This window comes from Podarcis filfolensis (genome assembly GCF_964270895.1).
Source record: "Podarcis filfolensis genome assembly, chromosome: 2".
Taxonomy (NCBI): domain Eukaryota; kingdom Metazoa; phylum Chordata; class Lepidosauria; order Squamata; family Lacertidae; genus Podarcis; species Podarcis filfolensis.
The window spans coordinates 100,994,395-101,018,801 of NC_139605.1; the positions used below are offsets into that span (position 1 = coordinate 100,994,395).

The 24,407-nt window shown below is 41.9% G+C and overlaps 1 protein-coding gene across 5 annotated transcripts in view; it reads right to left on the reverse strand.

Annotated features, from left to right (window-relative positions):
- Window positions 1–24,407, reverse strand: part of CEP112 (centrosomal protein 112) — a 235,632-nt gene that overhangs the window by 61,302 nt on the left and 149,923 nt on the right. For all 5 annotated transcript variants that reach the window (XR_014544414.1, XM_083598626.1, XM_083598625.1 and 2 more), the window contains one exon: window positions 14,286–14,516. Coding sequence is in view for 4 of the 5 variants with exons in the window: in XM_083598626.1 (XP_083454752.1) it covers window positions 14,286–14,516 (231 nt within the window). In the remaining variant the exon portion in view is untranslated. The remainder of the gene's footprint in view (window positions 1–14,285; window positions 14,517–24,407) is intronic.

A 24,407-nucleotide genomic window follows, 5' to 3' on the forward strand; every position in this document is an offset into this window, starting at 1 on the left:
TCTGCCATGGGAGCATATTCACCCAGTGCTTTTCCAGCTGCACTGGCTCCCGGTGGAGTACAGGGTCAGATTTAAGGTGCTGGTTTTGACCTTTAAAGCCCTTCACGGCCTAGGACCCTCGTACCTACCGGACCGCCTCTCCCGGTATGCCCCATGGAGAGCCTCAAGGTCTACAAATAGCAACACCCTAGTGGTCCCAGCCCCTAAGGAAGTTAGATTAGCTTCAACCAGAGCCAGGGCCTTTTCAACACTGGCTCCGGCCTGGTGGAACGCTCTGCCTCATGAGGCCAGGGCCCTGCAGGATCTGATTTCTTTCCACAGGGCCTGTAAGATAGAGTTGTTCCGCCTGGCCTTTGGCTTGGAGCCAATTTGATTCCCTCCCCCTCTTTCTTTTTTCTTTTTCCTTTCTCCTCCTGTGATGAGGCTGCATTTTAATATTTTAATGTTTCAATATTTTAATGTTGTATTTTAATCTTGTTTTTAAGTTGTATTCATTTAATTTGTTTTTATTATTGCTTGTTAGCTGCCCTGAGCCGGGCCTTGGCTGGGGAGGGCGGGGTATAAATAAAAATTATTATTATTATTATTATTATTATTATTATTATTATTATTCCTCTGCCCAGTCCCTGACACCACATCAGTGGAGCACATCAGTGGCAACCAGAACACCCAAGCAGACTGATTCAGCAACTGACCTAAAACCTAAATGTCTGTCTGTCTGTCTGTGTCCCCCCTCCTTTCCTTGTTATCCTTGTCCCTCTCTATCCATTCTTCCTTTATTGTCTTCTTCATTGCCCACATCTAGACCGTAAGCTCTTTGAGGTGGAGGCCTCTCTTTTGGGCTTCAGTGGTATTCTATACATTGTAAATTGTACCAAGTATTTTATACATGGATGGTACTAGCTGTAAAAATGGTGTCTGGGAGGAATTTTGCCAACTCGGCAAAATGTCAGGGAAAACCCGGATGTATGGCAACGTGATGGGGAAAAACAGTGGAAACAGTTCAAAAACACTATTTTGGGAATAGGTTTCCCCAAATTTGGGTCTGCTCCCCCCAAAAGCTAAACAACTGGTGGGTTTCTTAAAAAAGTTCAATAATTCTGCAGGTGTCAGGAATTTTACTTTTTGAAATATGGCAACCCCATACTGCCCACTAGTTGCCAAAATCCATGTTCCTGAGTTGTCCCTATTACTTGGTCTGCATTCAACACTATCTGACCGCCAGTGCATGAGCTGCTGTGCCAGTGAGAGGGCAAGAATAATGGAAGCTTGTGCAACTGGTTGTGTATTAGGCCTGCAATAATATATTGTGCAGCTAGCCAGAAGAACCAAGCTGGCTTCCTACATCTTCTTTATGCAAGCCATTCCACTAGCATTGCTAGTACACCTGTAAGGGACTTTAACTTAGTATTACATGTCTCACATTTTAACCCTTATTTTAAGGATAAGTAAACATGAAGTCATAACTTTTTAATGATGAACAGGTTGATTTTCTAGAACCTCAGTAAGTTCTCATGGATGTGATGACTCAATTTATGATGGCTGGGAGTTTGTTAAGAGGGAGATAGTAAAAGCACAACTTCAGGCAATACCAATGAGACGGAAACATGGAAGGTACCTAAAGAAGCCAGGGTGGCTATCTAAAGAACTTTTAACTGAGTTAAGATTAAAAAAGGATGTGTACAAAAAATGGAAAAGGGGGGAAACCACCAAAGAGGAATTCAAACAAATAGCCAGCACGTGTAGACACAAAGTCAGAAAAGCTAAAGCACAGAATGAACTCAGGCTTGCTAGAGAGGTTAAAAGCAACAAAAAAGGCTTTTATGGGTATGTTCATAGCAAAAGGAAGAACAAAGAAACAGTGGGGTCACTCAGAGGAGAAGATGGTGAAATGCAAACAGGGGACACAGAAAGGGCTGAACTCCTCAATGCCTTCTTTGCCTCAGTCTTCTCCGATAAAGAAAACAATGCCCGACCTGAAGAATTTGGAGCAAATGATTCAGCAGAGGAAACACAGCCCAGAATAACTAAGGAGATAGTACAAGAATACTTGGCTAGTCTAGATGTATTCAAGTCTCCAGGGCCAGATGAACTGCATCCAAGAGTATTAAAAGAACTGGCAGATGTGATCTCAGAACCACTGGCAGTCATCTTTGAGAATTCCTGGAGAACAGGCGAAGTCCCGGCAGACTGGAGGAGGGCAAATGTTGTCCCTATTTTCAAAAAGGGGAAAAGAGAGGACCCAAATAATTACCGCCCAGCCAGTCTGACATCAATACCAGGGAAGATTCTGGAGCAGATCATTAAGCAAACAGTCTGTGAGCACCTAGAAAGGAATGCTGTGATCACCAATAGTCAACATGGATTTCTGAAAAATAAGTCATGTCAGACGAACCTGATCTCGTTTTATGACAGAATTACAAGCCTGGTAGATGAAGGGAACGCAGTGGATGTAGCCTACCTTGATTTCAGCAAGGCATTTGACAAGGTGCCCCATGATATTCTTGTAAAGAAGCTGGTAAAATGCGGTCTTGACTATGCTACCACTCAGTGGATTTGTAACTGGCTGACTGACCAAACCCAAAGGGTGCTCATCAATGGTTCCTCTTCATCCTGGAGAAGAGTGACTAGTGGGGTGCCACAGGGTTCTGTCTTGGGCCCGGTCTTATTCAACATCTTTATCAACGACTTGGATGATGGACTCAAGGGCATCCTGATCAAATTTGCAGATGACACCAAACTGGGAGGGGTGGCTAACACCCCAGAGGACAGGATCACACTTCAAAACGACCTTGACAGATTAGAGAACTGGGCCAAAACAAACAAGATGAATTTTAACAGGAGAGAAATGTAAAGTATTGCACTTGGGCAAAAAAAAATGAGAGGCACAAATACAAGATGGGTGACACCTGGCTTGAGAGCAGTACATGTGAAAAGGATCTAGGAGTCTTGGTTGACCACAAACTTGACATGAGCCAACAGTGTGATGCGGCAGCTAAAAAAGCCAATGCAATTCTGGGCTGCATCAATAGGAGTATAGCATCTAGATCAAGGGAAGTAATAGTGCCACTGTATTCTGCTCTGGTCAGACCTCACCTGGAGTACTGTGTCCAGTTCTGGGCACCACAGTTCAAGAAGGACACTGACAAACTGGAACGTGTCCAGAGGAGGGCAATCAAAATGGTCAAAGGCCTCGAAACGATGCCTTATGAGGAACGGCTGAGGGAGCTGGGCATGTTTAGCCTGGAGAAGAGGAGGTTAAGGGGTGATATGATAGCCATGTTCAAATATATAAAAGGATGTCACATAGAGGAGGGAGAAAGGTTGTTTTCTGCTGCTCCAGAGAAGCGGACACCCAGCAATGGATCCAAACTACAAGAAAGAAGATTCCACCTAAACATTAGGAAGAACTTCCTGACAGTAAGAGCTGTTCGACAGTGGAATTTGCTGCCAAGGAGTGTGGTGGAGTCTCCTTCTTTGGAGGTCTTTAAGCAGAGGCTTGACAGCCATATGTCAGGAGTGCTCTGATGGTGTTTCCTGCTTGGCAGGGGGTTGGACTCGATGGCCCTTGTGGTCTCTTCCAACTCTATGATTCTATGATTCTAATTGCTCCACAAAAATGGACTGAAGACTAATACAAAAGGCAGGATCTGTAGTTTAGATATCAAGTTTCTAAATGGGATGATTTTTCACAAGCAAATGTAGCACTCAGTAAAATAATAAAGAATTAATAACTTGGTCACATTTTCAGAAATGATCTAATCCCCCACCCCACCCCAAAATACCTCTGGCCTCTTTCCTTATGGAGTTTATATGTGAATGGCTTCCTTCAATTCCAGTAAGCACATTCTGAGTATGTTTTCCACAATGCATTTTTCAAAGAACAGGCTTCAGCCGGTTAAACAATGAAATAAAATTTAACAATATTTTAAAAAGCACAATGGTAAGGCAATCGTTCTATATGAGTTAATATTCTCTAATTAGCCGAGTAAAAATATAAGCATACTTTTAAAAGACAGGGAGGGAACTACAGAAGGGAGACTTGCTCCAGGGAAGAAGCAACAGTTCTCTGATGTATAGCAAAGAACTGCACATCAAAGGGCTAATGTAAATGGGTCCATATTCTAAAAATAATAATTAAAAAACTTCCTTACAGAAGTCTCCTATACGAAAAAAAGGGGGGGGGGAGCACTGAATAGTTTTGACTCATGTCAAGAAAATTACTCCAAGAATGGCTAATTCTACCATATATCCTAAGAAGGATCAGAGATAAGACATGGTCTCAAAAGATAGCATGTAACTACTAAAACATCTGCCCTGGCCGCTCATACACTGCCAGGGCAGGTTCAAGGTTCTTCTTGTACAAAGTCCTGAAAAACTTGAGCCCTTAAGGACTGCCCGAGCCCTTACATCACTGAGATCATTCAGAGGTGAGGTTTTAATTGTCCCGTGTGTTACAGAGGCCCAGCTGGCCTCAGGCATTTAGTACTGCCAGCCCCATTCTGCGGAATACTCTTCTAGCAGAGATTTGGCAGGCATCCTTGCTTTGACTTTCAACTGTCTCTTGAAGACCTTTTCATGCCAGCAGGCCTTTGCAGCTCTTTATTTTTGATTAGCCGGTCACCTTGTTTTTATTTTTTAATGGTATTTCACCCCGCCCTGGCATTTTATGAATCGGCAGTTTAGAAATACTTTTGCAAATATGTAAGTCCTGTTGCTATCAAAGTCAATAGCAAAACTCCCAAATTTTAATGCTATCCTGGATATGGGAAGGACAGGTCTTCCCCCATGATGACAATCAGCTGATTATCCGTGCTCAGGAAGCACTGCTCACCCTTTTCGCTAGTGGATCATGTGATGCCATTGTGATGGAAGGTGATGATAGGGCAGCCTCACCCATCTGTCAAACTTGGCCCACAGGTATGTGTATGGAGAGGTTTTGGCATACTGGACCAATGGTGTATTCCCTACCCCTATTTGAGCCAATCTGCTCAGTCTCCAAACTGCTGATGTTCTGCATGCACCCAGGCATAGGTTCATTCTGAGACAGGGGAGAAGTAACAAGAAAATGAATAAAGGCAAACCGTTTTGTAGAAGCCTACGGAAGAGCTTCTTTTGAAGTTGAAACTGTGAATTAATTGCAAACCAAACTGTAAAGATGCTAATGGTTAAGAAGAAATCAGTGTGATTAGTGCAAAAAAATAGTGCTGAGTTTTGTGGGAAAGACTTTATGAAATATAAATGTTAACAAAAGGGTGTGTGCGCGCTCTAATAATTTAATAAATGCCTTTGATAAGTCATGCAAAATCTCCTGCTGTGTTCTGAAGTACAGCCAAAATCCATGATATGAAGTAATCAATGTTCCTTAGTAAGATTACACTGGATTACTTTAAATAGTTTTAAATAGAACAAAAGCTTCAAAAAAGAAAAATAGTGCAACTTCACAAAGCCAGAAAGCATTACCAAACCAATGACTAATCATATCCAAGTCCAGCAAAATCCCAATTAAAAGTAGAATGGAATGTATTGCTCAATCATGAATGCAATTAAAAACATAAATAAGACTTTTTGGAGACTCTACTTTTTCAGTATTTCATTGTTTATCTGCACTCAGTTTGCAGCTGTAGGTCAGAATTAACTTCTCTAGACTAAATATCAAAAAGAAAACAGTTTTCAGGATTTGTCTTCCATTCATATATATTACACACACAAAGACACTCCAGTTCAATCACTCACACACACACTCCAATTTATTTCAAATTCACACCAGAATGGCAACAGTTTCACCTAAATCAGATTTTATACAAGTTAAATATCCTTCCTATACTCAAATGTGATTGTAAAAGTACTTTGATCTCTATTTCCAAATATATTTCTCTGTGTAATCCATGACAAAATATAATGTGATTTACTGTATCTCTGTATGACAGCCCAACAGCTGACAGAACTTAGTAATTTAGCATAAGGGAAAAAAACCTTCTGGCACCAAAATATACAAATCGTAATTGAGGCACTTTAGTATCGTATTACAATGAAACATATGCAGGCTGATCATAAAGACTTCAAAACAATTATAATTCTTTCTCACCCATTTAATGAAGGTGGTTTTTATTCCCTGACATGTTCTGCAGCTGCAAGTCATTTTGGAACACTTTGGGGTTTTTTTTTTCCACATTAAAAGACTGTGTAGGCCTAAAAGCATCAAATTACGCAACTCCTGGTTTTGCAGCCATTCCCACCATCCTTAAAATCTTTTACATTTCTCAAGTCAGGGTGAGACAAAGGAAGAAGAAAACGATTTTCTGAAACATGTACTCTAAATCAGGACTGGCCTGACATCAGTCTTCCCTGGCCTTTAGAATCCCTGTGGTCCACCCATTTAAATTTACAAAGGAAAAATGCACACTCAGAACCTCTTCATAGTTCAAGCCATTGCCAACCTGTGTTAACTGATTCTGCATATGCGTTCTTGCATTAACAAGTGTCTTACTGGGTGGATCAGACAAGGTCCGCCTAATCTAGCAAGAATCCCAGGGAAATGGAAGTTGGCCGGAAGCCTGCCACTTTCTTTTCACTTCAATGCCCTGTTGCATAGCTTTGAAGTAAACATCATCGCAGGACAAATCCAATATTCTGGTTAGAACTATTCAATTGCCGAGAAAGGGAATTATTGAGAGAAACAATCCTACATATTCTAGGGTAACCAGACGTCCCCGGATTTGCAAATCTGTCCCCGGACAAATTCCATCCCCAGAATGTCCCCAGATTTGCAAATCTGTCCCTGGGAAACATGGCAGTGGCAGCCTCAGCAGCCCGGAGCCAGCCTGGTACTTCAGTTGGCTCTGGCTGGCTTCAGGAGCTGCTCACTGCCGTGGCGCCTGCCGTTTTTCCTCTCCGGAAGTCCCCATGTGTCTTGTGTCCAAAACACATCATATGGGGACTTCCGGAGAGGAAAAATGGGGGGCGCCACGGCAGCAAGCAGTTCCTGAAGCCAGCCAGAGCCAACTGCGCTACCAGGCTGGCTCCAGGCTGCTGACTGCCACGGTTGCTGCCACTGCCAACAGGAAACCGGGGACGTCTGGCGGTACAGATCTCCTGTCCCCTGCCTCCTTTGTTTTGACAGACTGGGGGAGACTCAGGAGTCGCGGGCGGGCAGCTGTTGCCCAGTTTTTTTAAAAAAACTATGCGCATTTATGTTTCACAGGGTGCGAAAGAAGGGCTTTGCAGCTTACCTGGCAGAGAAACTGCATGCCTTGCACCCCTCCTCAGCAACGGCCACCCGTCTGCAACTCCTGAGCCCCCCCCCCCGATCTGTCAAAACAAAGGGAGAAGGGGGGCAGGAGTTTGGGGAAGGCTCAGGAGTCACGGCGGGCGGCGCACCGTTGCCCAGTTTTTTAAAAAAACTCTGCACATTTATGTTTCACAGGGTGTGAAAGAAGGGCTTTGCACCTTTATACAATATGCATGTGTGCTTGGGCCCAGGGTCTTTTGCCTCACCATCCCCACTACTGACTCCCTGTTGCTACTCAGTTAAAAAAAAAAAGTGTCCCCGGATTCATTAAAAAAAATCTGGTAACCATAACATATCCAGCCAAAGAAGGCAGAACGAGTACAAGTAAAAACAAAGAACATTCCTCAAAGCGAGTGGCATTTTGGACGAAACATGCAAGCCGAGCTGACTTGAAGAGCATTGCGGTAACCTAACTGGTTTATAATGGCCAGAGATTTTGTAGATGTCAAATGCGAGATCTACGGTTCCTAATGCATATACGACTACATGGCTTTCAAATACTGGATTTTGCAAACAAACACAAATATGCTAAGCTGCAGGATGTAACGAACCCAGGTAAGTTAGCATTTGTATGCTGATGTAGTGTGCTTTTCAATGAAGCAAGGACGGTGTGTTAAATAATAGATGCTTGGGGCTACGCAAAGAAAAAACAAAACACAAACAATGGATAAGGATATTTTGGGAAAGCCGACAACTTGCTGCTTTGTCTCAGGAGAATCTTACCAAGACAGGTATTTACAGATATTTCTAGGAAAGAAAGAAAAAGTTGTGGCAACATGGAGGTGGACTGTGGGGTGAGAGAGAGAGGGGGGAGTTCCAACATTAAAAGGGTTGTCCCGTACTAAAGAGCTGCTTTAGCTCCCAGCTATAGCTCAGACCCTCCAAGTGTCCCTATTTACAGACGCCATCCCGGTTTCTGATTTAATCCTGGAATGTCCTGCTTTTCCTTTGGACAATTGCATTACAAAGGTACAAACAAACAAAATAGATAATTAAAGTAAATAATGAAAATGAAATGAAATGAAATGTCAAAATCCAGGCAAATTTCAGATAACAGCAAAACTGAGTACAGTTTCTACACTGCCAACTTCAGACTTAAAATTGGGGGTTGTGGGGTTTTTGTGCTAGAATGCTGTGATTAGCATGTAAACCTTATCTGTTTTCAGTGTGTAGACCATAGGTAGGCAAACTAAGGCCCGGGGGCTGAATCTGGCCCAATCACCTTCTAAATCTGGTCCGCGGATGGTCTGGGAATCAGCGTGTTATTATATTAGTAGAATGTGTCCTTTTATTTAAAATGCATCTCTGTATTATTTGTGGGGCATAGGAATTTGTTCATTATTATTTTTTTCAAAATATAATCCGGCCCCCCACAAGGTCTGAGGGACAGTGGACCAGCCCCCTGCTGAAAAAGTTTGCTGACCCCTGTAGACCTGCCTCTTTTCCAATGGCCACTTTGAAAATTCTCTTACAGAACAATGTGGCAACACAATAAAGGCTTGCACTGATCATTCTTCCAGACCTAGCAGAATATCATGGCAACAATGATGAGCAGAGATTGTCAACTATCTATATACTGGATTTCACGGGGAGGAAGGCAGAGCTCTGGCAATCTGATCAGGGAAGCTGCTACTCTCATTCTTCACAGCCTGATGATGTCCAGAGTGCAAGAATGTGAGTCAGCATGATATCCATGCCATTTAATCCAGCCTGGCTACCTTCCGCATGCACTAAATGGAGATGCACTTGAAAGCAAGTATACCATTCTTGTCTGTACAGTGGTACCTCGGGGTTACAGACGCTTCAGGTTACAGACGCTTCAGGTTACAGACTCCGCTAACCCAGAAATAGTACCTCAGGTTAAGAACTTTGCTTCAGGATGAGAACAGCAGGAGAACGGCGGCAGCAGGAAGCCCCATTAGCTAAAGTGCTGCTTCAGGTTAAGAACAGTTTCAGATTAAGAACGGACCTCCGGAACGAATTAAGTACTTAACCCGAGGTACCACTGTAGAAGTATTAGCAATGGGACAGAAGCAGACGCCATATAGAGTAATGCATATAGAGTTTTAAAAGGTGATTTAGAATTCAGAAACCAATGGAATGAAAAACATCTACTTGCAAATTGTTCAGCAATGAGATATATATGACTTCAACAGCAATACCAATGGCTCTAAACTACATAATTTTGGTGCAGTAGCATGCTGCAAACATGCTACTGTGACCAATAATTGTTCTCACTGAATAGAACATCAGTACAGGCAGATTTGACAGCTTCTAATGTTGTAAGAGAGTGAGCATCTCCAGAGGGTGAACTGAGTGTGGTATCCTTTTGAAGGTGCATGCACTGTGTGCTTGGGAACAGAAAATGCACAAGCGTGCGCACACGCGCACGGATGCACACACACACACACAAAATATACATATGGTTCAAAATGCACATGGCTCAAAATACAGCTGTTTTATGAGATGTCTGAAGTGTTCCAAGGTTGCTTCCTTAGAGTATTGTTAGCATGTCAACTGATATTTTAGGGTCATTCGTTCCGAATGATTGTTTTCTTTGCCAAGTAAATTCCAAAGACGAATGTTACTAACTGATGTATTTCGCCAAAAATCACATCTGCACCTACTTAAAACTACAGCTGATCTCTTTCTTTTACTAATGTCCAGCAAACTCACAAATCCACATGAGCTTTTTTCATTGTATTACACCTGGCTAACTAACGTTTACCCCAAAGGTTCTGTTGACACAACCCGTAACATCTGTCAGACAGAAAGGCAAACTACATATTACACGGCAGCTGTGTGTGTAACAAAGCTCTAACAGCACCTTCTCCACTGTGGGGAAGAGAGATTTGTTCCCGAGAAGGTGCAAGAGGAAAGAAAGTGACCTTTCCATTGTCACTTGCTTTCCATCTGAACCGCCGCCCCACAGCTGCAAAATATCCAAGGAGATATCAGCAGCAACGTAATGCAAAGTCCTTGCTCCCACCCCACTTCAACAATAATTGTTAGTGCAATCTGAGCTTCAGTAGGACCTACCTCCAGCATACTGATTTGTCAAAACAATATATATCATAATTTAGTAGAACTAGAATAACTGCCTATCAGATGCCAATATATATATTTGAAGAGAAGAAACAAATTAATTCTATATCTTAATCTAATTGTATTAAATATGTTAAGATATTGCATGACATAAATCTAATAACCAAGCTCATAAAATATTTTTTTGTGTTCTGAAGAAGTCAGACAAAATACAATACCCAGTCTGTATATTTTTTTAAAGTGTAGGATGGTTGATATACATATACAGATTTGCTTTTCTAACATTACATGAAATAAAAAGCTGAAAGAAAGATCATAATTCAAATTCAAAGTAACCCCCTCACTCAAACCAGTGACCAATGCAACAAGTGAGATTATGGATATGGAATTATATCCTTTGTTGAGTCCTTTGGGATGACATGAAACTGCACACAATGCAAAGATGTCCATTGATGTTATTGTAACCACAAATTACAGATTAAGGCTGGTATTTGTCTCTCTTTTGAGGTTGCATTCATATATTGCACCAGGCAGCAGTCCACCACAAATGTCTCTTTTTTTCCTCTGACCCCTTCAAATTGTAGTCTTTGCCTTAGTTTTTCCGTTAAGTGCCACTTTCCACATCACATAGCACTATTTTTGTATATTAAGTCGTTGGCTTCTTTCTAGCATCTGGCTATCAACAGTGTTGCCATTACTAAAAAATATCCAATCAAATTATTACACAGTAAGATTGGGTTTTCCCCTTTGGACAGCTCCAATAAAGCCAGTTCTGGACTTTTCTGCAATGTTTTCCCAGTTATTCCAGCTGTTTCTTGAAAGGGCTCCTTCCAGAACTTGGGTGCCCTCTCACAGTTCCAACCACACATGGATAAACAAGCTCCCCCCACAGTCTCTCCAACATCTAGGTAAGCAATTTTTGTACTTTTTTCTGTTTTAACCGGTGCTAGGTGCCATTTTTGTACTAGTTTCAAATACATTTCCTTCAATCTTGCTGAGGTTGTTTTGTGCAGAAATGCTCATTTGCTGTAATACTGTGGTGCAGCAATAAAATTGCTCGCACATTTGCTAAGCTAAGCAGGATCTGGTTTGGTTAATCGCTTCCAATCTAATTCCGATACCCATCTTAAGATATTTTTATGTTTGTTCTTATCCACTATTTATTTCACAGCAGAAGTTCATATCTGGTGGATATTTGGATATTCTGCACTTTTATGAAACATTAAGCAATTTCAATCCTAAACTGGTACAGTGGACGCTCAGGTTGCGAACGTGATCCGTGCGGGATGCACGCTTGCAACCAGCGTCTGTGCATGTGCAGGTTGCGATTCGGCGCTTCTGCGCATGCGTAAAGCGTGATTTAGCACTTTTGCACATGCGAGACCCCCGAAACCCAGAAGTAATCCGTTCTGGTAGTAGTAGTAGTAGTAGTAGTGGTTGTTGTTATTATTATTATTTACTTATATGCCACCCATCTAACTGGGTTGCCCCAGCCACTCCGGACAGCTTCCAACAAAATATAAAAAAGATAGCAAAACATCAAACATTAAAAACATCCTGATACAGGGCTGCCTTCAGATGTCTTCTAAAAGTTGTGTAGTTCTTTATCTCCTTAGCATTCCACAGGGCGGGCGCCACTATTGAGAAGGCCCTCTGCCTGGTTCTCTGTAACTTCACTTCTCACAGTGAGTGAAATGCCAGAAGGCCCTCAGAGCTGGACCTCAGTGTCCCAGCTGCACAATGAGGGTAGAGACGCTCCTTCAGGTATACAGAGCCAAGGTCATTTTGGGCTTTAAAGGTCAGCACCTTTAAAGTGTCTACTTGTTATATGGGCTTAGAAGGATTTAACTTTGATCCCTATCCTGCAAATACTAGCAAATACTTATCATTTTCAGCTGATGCCAGAAATTATTTTGGTTATATTTATTATTATTAAAGTCAGCCATTTTTAAAGAAGTTGACAATATATCACAGCAATGAAGCAATGCAACTTTACTTTGGAGAGAAGTTAACTTTTCCTTTTGCTATGCTTTAAATATATAAAGATCAAAGAAAAGAAAAGAACTGAGATTCAAATTCAACTTTTAAGCAAAAATGACAATGTCTTCATGAGTTAATATTAATCCTTTAATTATGAATTTCAAAGGTTTAAATACTTTCTCTGACCTTGGCTTTAAATAATTATGCCAAGTGCAGCTTTCTTTAAATTCAAAAAAGATTCTGAATTGTTGATCACAGCCTTTAATGGTTTCAGGCTGGCAGATTTCCAACGTAATCCTTAGAATGCTGTTTAAAATTATAGACCAAGAACCTGATGCAGGTAAATGAAATGTCAGTTTCACAAAGGCTGTTCCAACTCTATATGCAAATTGCCCCATTTGGTTGCTACATTTCATCTTGTAATAAATTGCAGATTGTGTTTTAATACACGCTAAAACATTTAAACACCTGAATGTTGACCAATGGAGATAAGCATTTTGAGAAGTTTCAACGCAGTTTTAACACTGAGCCACAAAAAATGTATCATTTTTATTAGGGCCATAAATATCAGGGATTCAAGATAAAGTCAAAGCAGCAGCAGAGAATCTGCCACAGCAGTGGCCAATGCCCTCACTCCCAAAAGAATAAAGTAAAATCAAAACAAATGAGATCAAAATGTCAAGTTCAATAGGCTTTCTTAATTTACATTAAGAATTCTGTGCAATTTAAAGTGCTCAAAATGACCCTATTCATATGGTGAGATGTTGGGCATTATAATAATGTATATAATGTGTATACTGCAAGTACACATATATATCTGTCCACAATGCTGACACTTAGTTTTAGGGAACCCCTGGGTATGACTCTGTCAGGGAACTGCCATCAGAACAGGGGCGGGAAACAGAGGGGCAGTTGTGTTACAGGGAGCCTCCGAAAATCATGCGAAGCAGTTCCTCTTCCGGTGATGAGGAAAACCCCACCTCCAGTGGGGAAGAGGTGAAAGGACCAGAGGATGCTGGTGGGAGCCTCAGCACCACTTCTGGCAAAGCTGGCCAGGAGGGAGGCATGCCTCTTCCATCGCCCACCCTGCTCAGAAGTCTAAAGCGCAAAGAGGGAAGGAAGAGGCTGGTGTAACGAGGCCTTTATGCTGGAGGAGGTCCAGGAAACAGGCACTCCCGGATTCTGCTAGTGATTGAGGCAGACATGAACTTTGGGGTTTTGCACTGTAAATAGTTTGCACCTAAATAAAACCTGTAAAAGACAGGTCAGAGTCCTGCCTGGTTACTCGTGAGCAGCCACCCTTGCCATCTGACAGACTCCCTCAGCAGGATCCCCCTTATTACAAATACATTCACTTTGCTGAAGTCACCACCTATTGAAGGAGATGTCTCTCTACTGCTGATCACCATAGTGTGGGGTTTTTCAACCAGTGTGCCGTGGCACCCTAGGGTGCCTTAAACGATGGTCAGGGGTGCCACAGTCAACACTGGCCTCTATCCCTCTTTCCTTCTCTCCCTCCTCTGATGCCCTCTTGTGTCTCTGTCCCCATCAGGCCGCTAGGGCTGGGGGCATCCTCTTCCCAGACCCCTGGTGGGGTTGCATGAAGAGACACCTCTCTTTGGGGTGGGTGGCTTAGAGACCTGGGGCAGCTGCCCGGAGGATTCCCAAGAAGAGGGGGGAGGAGAGGAGCCTGAGGGAAAACTCCACAAGGGAGGGTGTTTGAAAAGGGATGGCTCTGCAGGCAAGGGGTGACATAATGGGATTTCTGAGGCTCAGAGCACGTTTGGCCACGGGGAGCGGCAGAAAAAATGTAGTTCCAGGCAGCCATGGACTGAGAAAGGTTGAAAACCTCTGACCTATTCCCTTGTCTACTCCCCTTGGCCACAGCAAGAGAGGGAAGGAGGGAGGAAGCAAGTTTCACAGTCATTTTCCTAGAAATGGGAAAGTCAGGTACTGTTTTCGTGCTTACCTTTTCGAGTGCCATCTCCATTTCTGTGGCATTAGACTTTTGCAGATCTAGAATCATCTTTTCTGACTCAACTTTCAGCTTGTTCATGGCAGTCTCATGATCCCGAAGAGTTTTTTGTTTTTCTTCTTCTCTAAGAAGGCTAAGTTCAACTAGCTGCTGTTTTCTCTGTGTATTCACTTGAATGAGCTCTTCTCGCAGTGTGTGGATCTGGGCTTCCATATCAGAGATGATCTTTAAAATAGTAATGATAGTAGAAGTTACTTTTTATGTTTAGTTTTTCTACTAAAAACAAACACATGAGATGACCATTTTGAGTAGAGAACTACCACATCATAGGTGTGAAAGCATTTCCCTAAATTATGGGGAAGTGAGAGTGTATGAAGGTATGTATATGTGCTGTTAAAATGCATCCAACATATAAAGTCTGGCACACAACGCAGACACGTTTTGTGCTCACATTAAAGCTCCCTATTCAAGACTGTAATCCATAAAGCCGTGAATTAAAAGGAGGTTTGCTACAAGCATAATATTCCGTAATATTTCACGAAATCAGGAAACAAGATTCTCTCGCATCCTGATCCATGCATTTCACTAGGGAAAAAGTTGCATTTATTTCAGTGGGACTTATTTCCAATGAAAAAGCATGCTCAAGATTGTAGACTGTGGGCCTACTCTTGAGACAGTCGAGGGAAAACTGGAAAATGCAATGCTGAAAATCACTTACTAGAAAATAATTCTTATTTTTATACCTCATAACGACTTATAGCAAATGTTAGCAAATCTGAGGCCTCCAAAAACAACAACAAAAGGATCTGTGCCTTTGGATTGCACAAATACTGCATATCATAAACTCACGAACTTGTTTATAAATAGTATCTAGTCACACCTGTTGCAAATTAAAAATAAATTAACGCACATGTACTGAGAAATGGAGAGGGTTTTTTTTAAAAAAAAAAATCAGTTGCATTTGTTTATTTACTGTATTTTTCCATGTATAAGACTAGGTTTTCCCCCCAAAAAATAATGTCCAAAAATAGGGGTCGTCTTATACATGGGGGTGTCTTATAGATGGAAAAATACGGTATTTCTTGCCATTCCACTGCATTTGCAGTTAAAAAACAATAAAAACCAAACAGTAAAAAAAGAGAAAGGTGCAACAGATAAAAATAATCTTAAAAAATTCAGGGGCAGTTGCAAAGGTCTATTTAATCCAGCAAGTACAGTGCCTGCAACTGTAGGGTGGGGAGCACTTTAACCTCCCAGAGTAGGGAGCTACAAAAGCTACACACAACCACAGAGAAGGCCCTCTCCCACATACTAACCAGTGACATCTGGACTCAAAAACAAGCCTACCCAGTAGAATTTAGGGCAAGGAAGGCTGCTTTGGGATGAGATTGTGAACTGCTGACTGGGTACTGTATTCAAGTCTGAAGAACTTCCAGATGGAGAGTTATAATCATGCACTCACTCGTGTGAATCATCATATCCATCAACACTCAATCAGAAGTAGTTCGTAAAACACACTTGGTTCAATATACATTAAGAGGCAGTGGTGTAGCGTGGGTTGCCAGTGCCCAGGGCCGTGCAGAGGGTGGGAGTGAGGGATAGAAACCAATGGAATATGTGCATTCAACTGCCTAACGGTGTTTGCGTCACCCAGGAAATCACAGCCACAGAGATAAGAAGAGTCATTCAATTGCCTGGAGAGGTCACTTCCTGGTTCGCATGGAGAAGCTGTTTTCAACCAAGCCCAGCAATGGAAGCTTACAGCTGTATTGAGGCAGCATTGGGTGCTGAAATTTTGTGCCCCCTAACAATTTTGCACTCGGGACAACTGTCCCCGTGACCCCCTACACTATGCTACTATTAAGAGGTCTCTATATATCTCAAGAAAGACAGGGGTGCCTGGCATGCTCTGGTCCATGGGGTCACGAAGAGTCGGAAACGACTAAGCAATAACAACAAATATATCTCAAGATTCAATTGATAAAAGAAATGGTTTAGTATGCAATTCACATACATAATTGCAGCTTTTTACCTTCCCTCGCTTACAGAGCTTGGCAATGTGGACTAGAAGGAGCAAACATTATAGCTACGTGGTTACTTGGCAGTTGGGGAGTGGGGACCACAAGCACGCATAAATGAGAGATAAACAGCAGCAGCAAATAGCTATCCATTGCAATTAACGTATTTCATAGTGCACAGCACAAATAATCTGAAAAAAGTTGTTTCATTTTATTAAATCATTTCAGGTATGTAAGTTTCTAAGTCCCATCACCTCCTGGCAAATAGAAGGGGAAGAAATGGAGGCAGTGAGAGATTTTACTTTCTTGGGCTCCATGATCACTGCAGATGGTGACAGCAGCCACGAAATTAAGAGACGCCTGCTTCTTGGGAGGAAAGCAATGACCAACCTAGACAGCATCTTAAAAAGTAGAGACATCACCTTGCCAACAAAGGTCCGTATAGTTAAAGCTATGGTTTTCCCAGTAGTGATTTATGGAAGTGAGAGCTGGACCATAAAGAAGGCTGATCGCCGAAGAATTGATGCTTTTGAATTATGGTGCTGGAGGAGACTCTTGAGAGTCCCATGGACTGCAAGAAGATCAAACCTCTCCATTCTGAAGGAAATCAGCCCTGAGTGCTCACTGGAAGAACAGAAGCTGAGGCTCCAATACTTTGGCCACCTCATGAGAAGAGAAGACTCCCTGGAAAAGACCCTGATGTTGGGAAAGATGGAGGGCACAAGGAGAAGGGGACGACAGAGGACGAGATGGTTGGATAGTGTCTTCGAAGCTACAAACATGAGTCTGAACAAACTGCGGGAGGCAGTGGAAGACAGAAGTGCCTGGCGTGCTCTGGTCCATGGGGTCACGAAGAGTCGGACACGACTAAACGACTAAACAACAACAACAACAAGTTTCTAAACCTTCTGTGGCTTACTTGTCAAAACACTTATCACTTGAGTTGCCATTAAAACAAACAAACAAACAAATAAATAATTGAGTAGTAGTTGACAAGAATCAAGGACAAGAACAACCAACAATCAAGGACAAAATAGCAGGTGCTATTTTTAAATGTGTTGCGTTCAATATGGCAAAACTAAATTTCAATGGAATGTCAACGATTTGTAAGAACAGTCAGTTTTACACAAATATTACGGAGCTACTCAACAACACATTATATTTTGGGGGGAGATCTTAAGGGACTGTAGGGGTTAAAAGTAATGGTAATGGCAGCAGGTTCATATCTGGTTTTGTCCTAATAATAATAATAATAATAATAATAATAATAATAATAATTTATTATTTATACCCCGGCCATCTGCCTGGGTTTCCCCAGCCACTCTTGGTGAAGGACGGGTATGAAATCTTATAAACAAAACAGGTGCCCGTGGTGTTATTAAAAAAGCAAAACAGTGAGGAATACTAAAACATCCTTTAAAACAGCAACATCTCCCCAAAGTCTGCCCTCCAACTGGGTTTCAATACCCAAAGGGAGATCAGCTAGAAGAAAATCACCTTAGGTGGGAACATACCATGCCCCTCGCTGCACACACCCCTTTATCTTCAAAATTAGATTGAAAACCTGCTGTTTTTCTCTGCACTTGGGGAAGATCCAGTTTTAAGTGTATAGAACTGCTGTAGTCTCATTTAGTTTGACCCATTCAGGTTGTAACTTCTCCCTCAGCACATAATGGCGTTTTCTGGGTTTGGCTAACCTTCTTTCTTTCTTTCTTAAATTGCTAAATGTGCCCCCCCTCCCCAAAATCTATAAATTCCACCAAGCTTTGCATAACATATTGTCTAATTATTTCTAACTTTCGTCTATTATGTGTTGAGCTCCTTTAGAAGATAACAGCTTGTCTGAGAAGGAAGAGAGAACAAAGTGAATGAAGATAATGTGATACATACAAGAATTGCTACTCCATTGTTCTTTTAGTGATTGAATAATTTCTGGTAGTTTCCCCCCAGATTTTTTCCACTCAAATATTTGCATTTTGTAACAGTAAAGCAAAAATGTTCTTCTTTATAATAAGTTGCCTCATTTTTATGCATACACCGCTTTAAACAAGAATATTTTTTACTGAACAGCTTATGTATGAGAATGTGCTTAATGGCAAAGCAAACACTGAAATTCACAGGGGCCTGCATACGAAATATGTTTTCAACCTAGAAAATATGTACGTTTTTGAACTGTAAATCCCAGTTTTGTAATAAGAGAGTTTCATCCACATAAATGCCACTGCTATCCAAAGGGATATAGGGAATCAGTTTCGAATTGATTCTTAAGTCTTAAATACTACCAAGATTTTGCATTGCCAAAAGGAGAAATAGGCTTACTATGTACCATTAAAGTGAAATTACCTATTAGTATTCAGATTCTACAGCTAGTATTTGGAAGGGAACCCTATAACAAGATTGCTTTTAAAAACACATTCTCAGTAGCCTACAGTGTCAGCTGTCGCTTTATGATCTCTGCGCTGCTCTTCTCTAAGTACTTCTTTCCCAAATGTCTGCCAAGCCAAATTTATATTCCGTAGCATCTGAATAAATTAGGTTTTGTTTTCTTCCACAGTATTTGACAACTATGGTTGTGGTCTTCAGACTTGTCAACAGTACATAAGCCCTAGACATTCTAGAGGAGTGCAAGTTGGAATTGCACTTTGAAGGTTTATGGGATGGGGGAAAGGAATGAATTAGTACACGGTAGTAATGTCAACCTAATAATAATAAATTCTTCAGTTGTAACAGCACAAATAGTGGCTTGCACTGTCACAGCAAAATATCATCAGATGCCTAGATAATTTCTGTTTCAGTAGTGGTGAATGGTATGATAATGCCTACTGGGGCACTGCAGTGAGGCAAGGTGGGTTTTTAACCAATAGGGCGGCTATGCTACTTCCAAAGTCACGTCAGGCTAATAACCTGCTGCAACTAGTCATGCCATCATGTTGATAGAAGACCTCTAGACTTGGCTCTTTGGTGCTACGAAAGGAGAAATATGAGTAATATAAAAATGTCTTTTGTAAAATCATTACAGCCTAAAGCAAAAACTGAACATTAACTCGGCAAATGACTCTTAGTTGAATGAGGAAATGTAAAATGGGAGAAGATAAATGGCTATTATTGTGAGAAGATTATCACTTTAAAGTCCAGGCGTAGAGTGAGAAAGGCTTACACTGACAAGAATGTGCCTGTGATCTGATTTTCATAAAGCTATGCTCTCTGGAAATTAAAAATGGCAATAATTTTTTTTTTGAACCACTAAGACAGAGAGCCTTACACATCAGATAACACAGACTGAGGGTCACCAACTTTTTGGGGTCCATGGGAACATTTCAAGATTTGAGAAATGGTCATATGCACACCCACTTAATCAACATTATTTATTTATTTAATCTTATTTATACCCCACCTTTTCCCCCCAAACAGAGACTTAAGGCAGCTCACAAAAATTAAAACTATTACATATAAAACACACATATCTAAAACAAGGTTACCAGTTTTTTTTCCAATGACTCTGGGGATACTTTTCAACTTCCTACTAAATAGATGGATTTTGTCAGGGGACTGATTTGTAAATCTGGGGACCGTCCCCAGGAAATGGGGACGTCTGGTAACCTTATTCTAAAATCATATGGAAGGCTGTTTTTTAAATTACTGTGCATGGAATTAAAACAATGCAAAATATAGATAAGAGGAATAATAGTAATTAAAAACAGTACGGAACACTATTAAGAGTCCTTAAGAGCAGTCAAGTTTCTAAAAGCCTGACAGAATAAAATAAAAAAAATCACCTGCCCTGGAAATGGAAGGACAACAAGGAGGAAGCCAGTCTAGCTTCTCTAGGAAGGGACTTCTAAAGCCTGGGAGCAGCCACCGAGACCTCTCCCACATCCACACCTGGATTCTAAAGTGCCTTGCACAACCCCAAACATATCCATTTCTGCAAGGCAGACTTCTCAAACCCACTGCAGCCTAAATTCACCCATGTAATTATAAAACCAACATGAACTTGAAATCACGTTTATCTCCATGGTTTGCATGAAAAGGTTCATGTTCGTTGTGTCCATATGTTTTGTGCGCAGTAATACCTCAAGTTCTTAATTAAAAGGCGCTTTGTTGACCCTCAACGTTACTCTGTGGTTAAATCAATAGGCTGCTTCTATGACCCCATCTAACGTATCTTAAAGATAAAAGGTAAAGGTAAAGGACCCCTGGACAGTTAAGTACAGTCAAAGGCGGTGTGGTGATCATCTCCGCTTTCAGGCCAACAGAACCGGCGTTTGTCCGCAGACAGCTTTTCTGGGTCATGTGGCCAGCATGACAAAACCGCTTCTGGCGCAACGAAACACCGTGACAAGTGCCAGAGCACACAGAAATGCCGTTTACCTTCCTGTTGCGGTGGTGCCTATTTATCTACTCATGCTGGTATGCCTTCGAACTGCTAGGTTGGCAGGAGCTGGGACAGAGCAACGGAAACTCACCCCGTCACATAGATTTGAACTGCTGACCTTACAAATGGTAAGCCCAAGGGGCTCAGTGGTTTAGACCACAATGCCACCCACGTCCCCAACGTACCTTAAACCACTAGTTATTCAACAGCATATAAAAAGCATGAAATAACTCCCTGCATAAATTGAGCAAAAGGCATTTATCTACTTTTTGGAAAAGACCAAAGACATCTTTATATTGTTTAAGCACTGGTGATTTGATTTGTCCATAGCACTACGCCTGAGAAGGTCAAATCCCTTTGCTGTATCAGTACAATTACGGGGTGAGCTCCCGTTGCTCGGTCCCTGCTCCTGCCAACCTAGCAGTTTGAAAGCACGTCAAAGTGAAAGTAGATAAATAGGTACCGCTCTGGCAGGAAGGTAAACAGTGTTTCTGTGCGCTGCTCTGGTTTCGCCAGAAGCGGCTTAGTCATGCTGGCCACATGACCTGGAAGCTGTACGCCGGCTTCCTTGGCCAATAAAGCAAGATGAGCGCCACAACCCCAGAGTTGGCCACGACTGGACCTAATGGTCAGGGGTCCCTTTACCTTTACCTTTAATATGTTTTAAAGAAGTCCGAGTCACTTTACATTTTTGAGGCACAACAATTGTGCCAAAATAGAAGAAGAGCCACTACCAACTTTTGCCGGCTGGGCATGATGGGAGCTGTAACCTGAAGGGCATTAGATTGGCGAAGGCTGGAGAAAAGAATATAATAACTGAGTGCACAGTGTTACCCAGCGCAAATATTATGAAAGTTTGAAGGGTTTCTCTAACTAGGCCCCAAGTCAATGGGGAGCCTCAGAATCAAATGACACATTATGTTAATAGAGTTTTCAACTGATTTGCTGAAAAGTGGCCCTGCCTCTTCAGAAAAGCAACGCCACGAGGTACCCTGAGCCAGACCAAGACTATGGATCAGGTAAAGGAGGGTTAAACCCTTCCTCCAGGACAGTTTCTCTTGGAAAATTACTTGCAGACATTACTTGGAACTCCTTCAGGGGCAAATAGCAGCTTGGGAGATTATTCCCTCCTGCAATAGTTCCAATTTAGATCCACACAACTATCCAGCTGCTGCTTTTTCTAAAGAAAGACATGACACTTGTTAAGGCCTTTCTTCGTGTGCCCCTTCCACAAGAGGTTTGGAGGGTTGTAACTTGAGAACGGGCCTTTTCTGCAGTGGCCCCTGTTTTGTGGGATGCTGACCCCATGGAGGTTCGGCTGGTACCTTCATTATACACCTTTAGGCACCAGGCAAAAAGGTTCTTCTTCAAGCAGGCCTTGGGCTGATTATCATCCTATACCCTTTTAAATGTGTTGTGGGAGGGGTGAGGGGTTCTTCGTTTTTGTTCTTGCTTTTATTATGGAATTTAAGCTTTTTATCTTGTATTTTATGTATTTTTATCTTGTATTTTATGATATTTAGGGATGAAGAACAGTATACTAAACACATACATACATACATACATACATACATACATACATATATACATACATACTTGTTTTCTGTGTGGATTTATCCCCCTATACTTGATTTTGCACATACACACATGAAATGTATGGCCAGTTCTAAGTGTATTAGTTTTAAAAAACCCTATTTACACAACATGTTGTTTGATCCTCATTGTCCACTTTATCATTTGTGTGAAGTGGTTTGCAGTTAAAGTGATTTGCATCCAACTGACTAGAACAAATTGAAGCCAAGCCAAAAGAGCCTTCAAAGTCAGATTATGGTTCCTTGTATTAGTTTCATTGCTGTATACATATAACGTGCTTGACAGTAGTGTCAATTTGCTCTTTGTCCATCCTGGCTTAGAACATTTTGTTGGGATAAATTGGCACCATGAGTTTAGAGCATTGCAAAAACCTTTGGGAGGGCTCAGCACAACCCCTAAGGAAGGCAATTTTCTGTTCCTTTCTGGCAAAACTATAATCAAATCATCATGATGGTAATTTAGAGCCATTCTCCAACTGAGTAGGTGGTGGCTGATCAACTCCATATATTTCTGAATGAGACTAAATTTCTAGGCCAACTTCAGTTGTTCTGCAGGGCTGGTAGTGGAACTCAAATCACATTAGAAGATAAGCTAAAAGCGAATATAGATGAAATAGAAGTATGTTAGTGAGATCATCTGGTCTAGATAGGGGTCACAGCCCTTGAAAGATCAGGATGACAGACCGGACATAGTTTTTGATCAGTACTTCTCAATGGACAAGTCTGAAATGTGGCAAAGAGGACTTTCCTAATCTGCCTCAAATGTATTCTCTTTTGCAGGCCAGGACAAACTATTTCGTATTCCTGGGGTAAGGCACCACCTAGCAGAATATTGGCACGATTTGGCAACAAAACAGGCTACTTGCAGGAGAACAGGACCATGGTCAGCTCCTTATGGCGTATTGGTGACTGGTTACAGGAGAACTCAGGGCAGCAAGCTATGAATATTGCTCTAGCCAGCAAATGTCTAAAATGTGAGCTTTCATAGCTGTGTAGCTAAGGGGTTGTCCCTTGCGCTGCCTCATCTGAGAGTATATATACTGAGTTAAAGGGACCACACCCTATTGCTCAGGCATAGGTTCTGGTGGGGCTCTTGCTATCCCTGTCTGAAGGGTGGAAGGGACCTGGACTGAGGAGCATTGGCCCCTTATGCTGGCCCTTGCCCCACCCCCAGCTGGCTGCCCATAGGCCTGCTGAGATGGGGGCAGGGCAATGGCTCCCTGGAACAAAGGTGGGTGGCTCACCTGTACCAGGAGGTCGTGCGGTGTCACAAACCCCGCCCACCCAAGGGAGGGGGTGAGCGGAAATTCCCTTCTTACATCCTCAGTGTCAGAGAAGGAGTGCAGGGCTACCTCCTCATGTTAAGGAGATACTGGTAAAGTTAGAACCTGGTTCCTCTCCCATAGGAATGCCCAGCAATCTTTCTAGGGCTTTCTTCAAACATGATGCCATCAGGATCCACATCTCAGACTGTGGAAATCTCAAAATGAATATTATAAATGTGCTCTCTTTTGGAGCTGAAACATTCCTGGGAAATGTTAAAGAGGCATAGGCAATGAAATCTTATTACAAAATGTGTCAGGCAGCATCATACATGGCCATCCTCTGAGAATAATGTTCAGGCTTCGTGTTCCTCTTTTGGGGTCCTTCCCCTATAAGCTGCAGTGGTTGCCAATTAGGTTCCAAACCCAATTCAAAGAGCTGAACTGTTTGCCTCTCAAAGTCCTAAATGATCTCAGCCTAGAGGCCTTCAACCTCTTAGAATAGTATGGTTCCTGTGGGCACCGAGCAAGATGAAATCAAGTGCATCTCGTTACACAAACATTTGGGTTCCACTTCCTTCTATCACAAACACCACTGGCAAGAAGATAAAAAGTTATTTGTCAAATACAATGCATTAAGAAGTCTATATACAGACTTGCAACGCAAAAGAAGGCCAAATGTAACACACAATAATTGCTGATTTTCTCAGTCTATGAAATGTGAAGGGGAGACTTATACCCACAAAAAGTGGGTTCTTATGCTAAGGAAGTGTCTGACACACATCTACTGTGAGTTTGGAGATTTATATCTCTGTTCATATGGAATCCCTGCTAGGAATACTTTGACTAGATCATGCCCTAGTTTATTT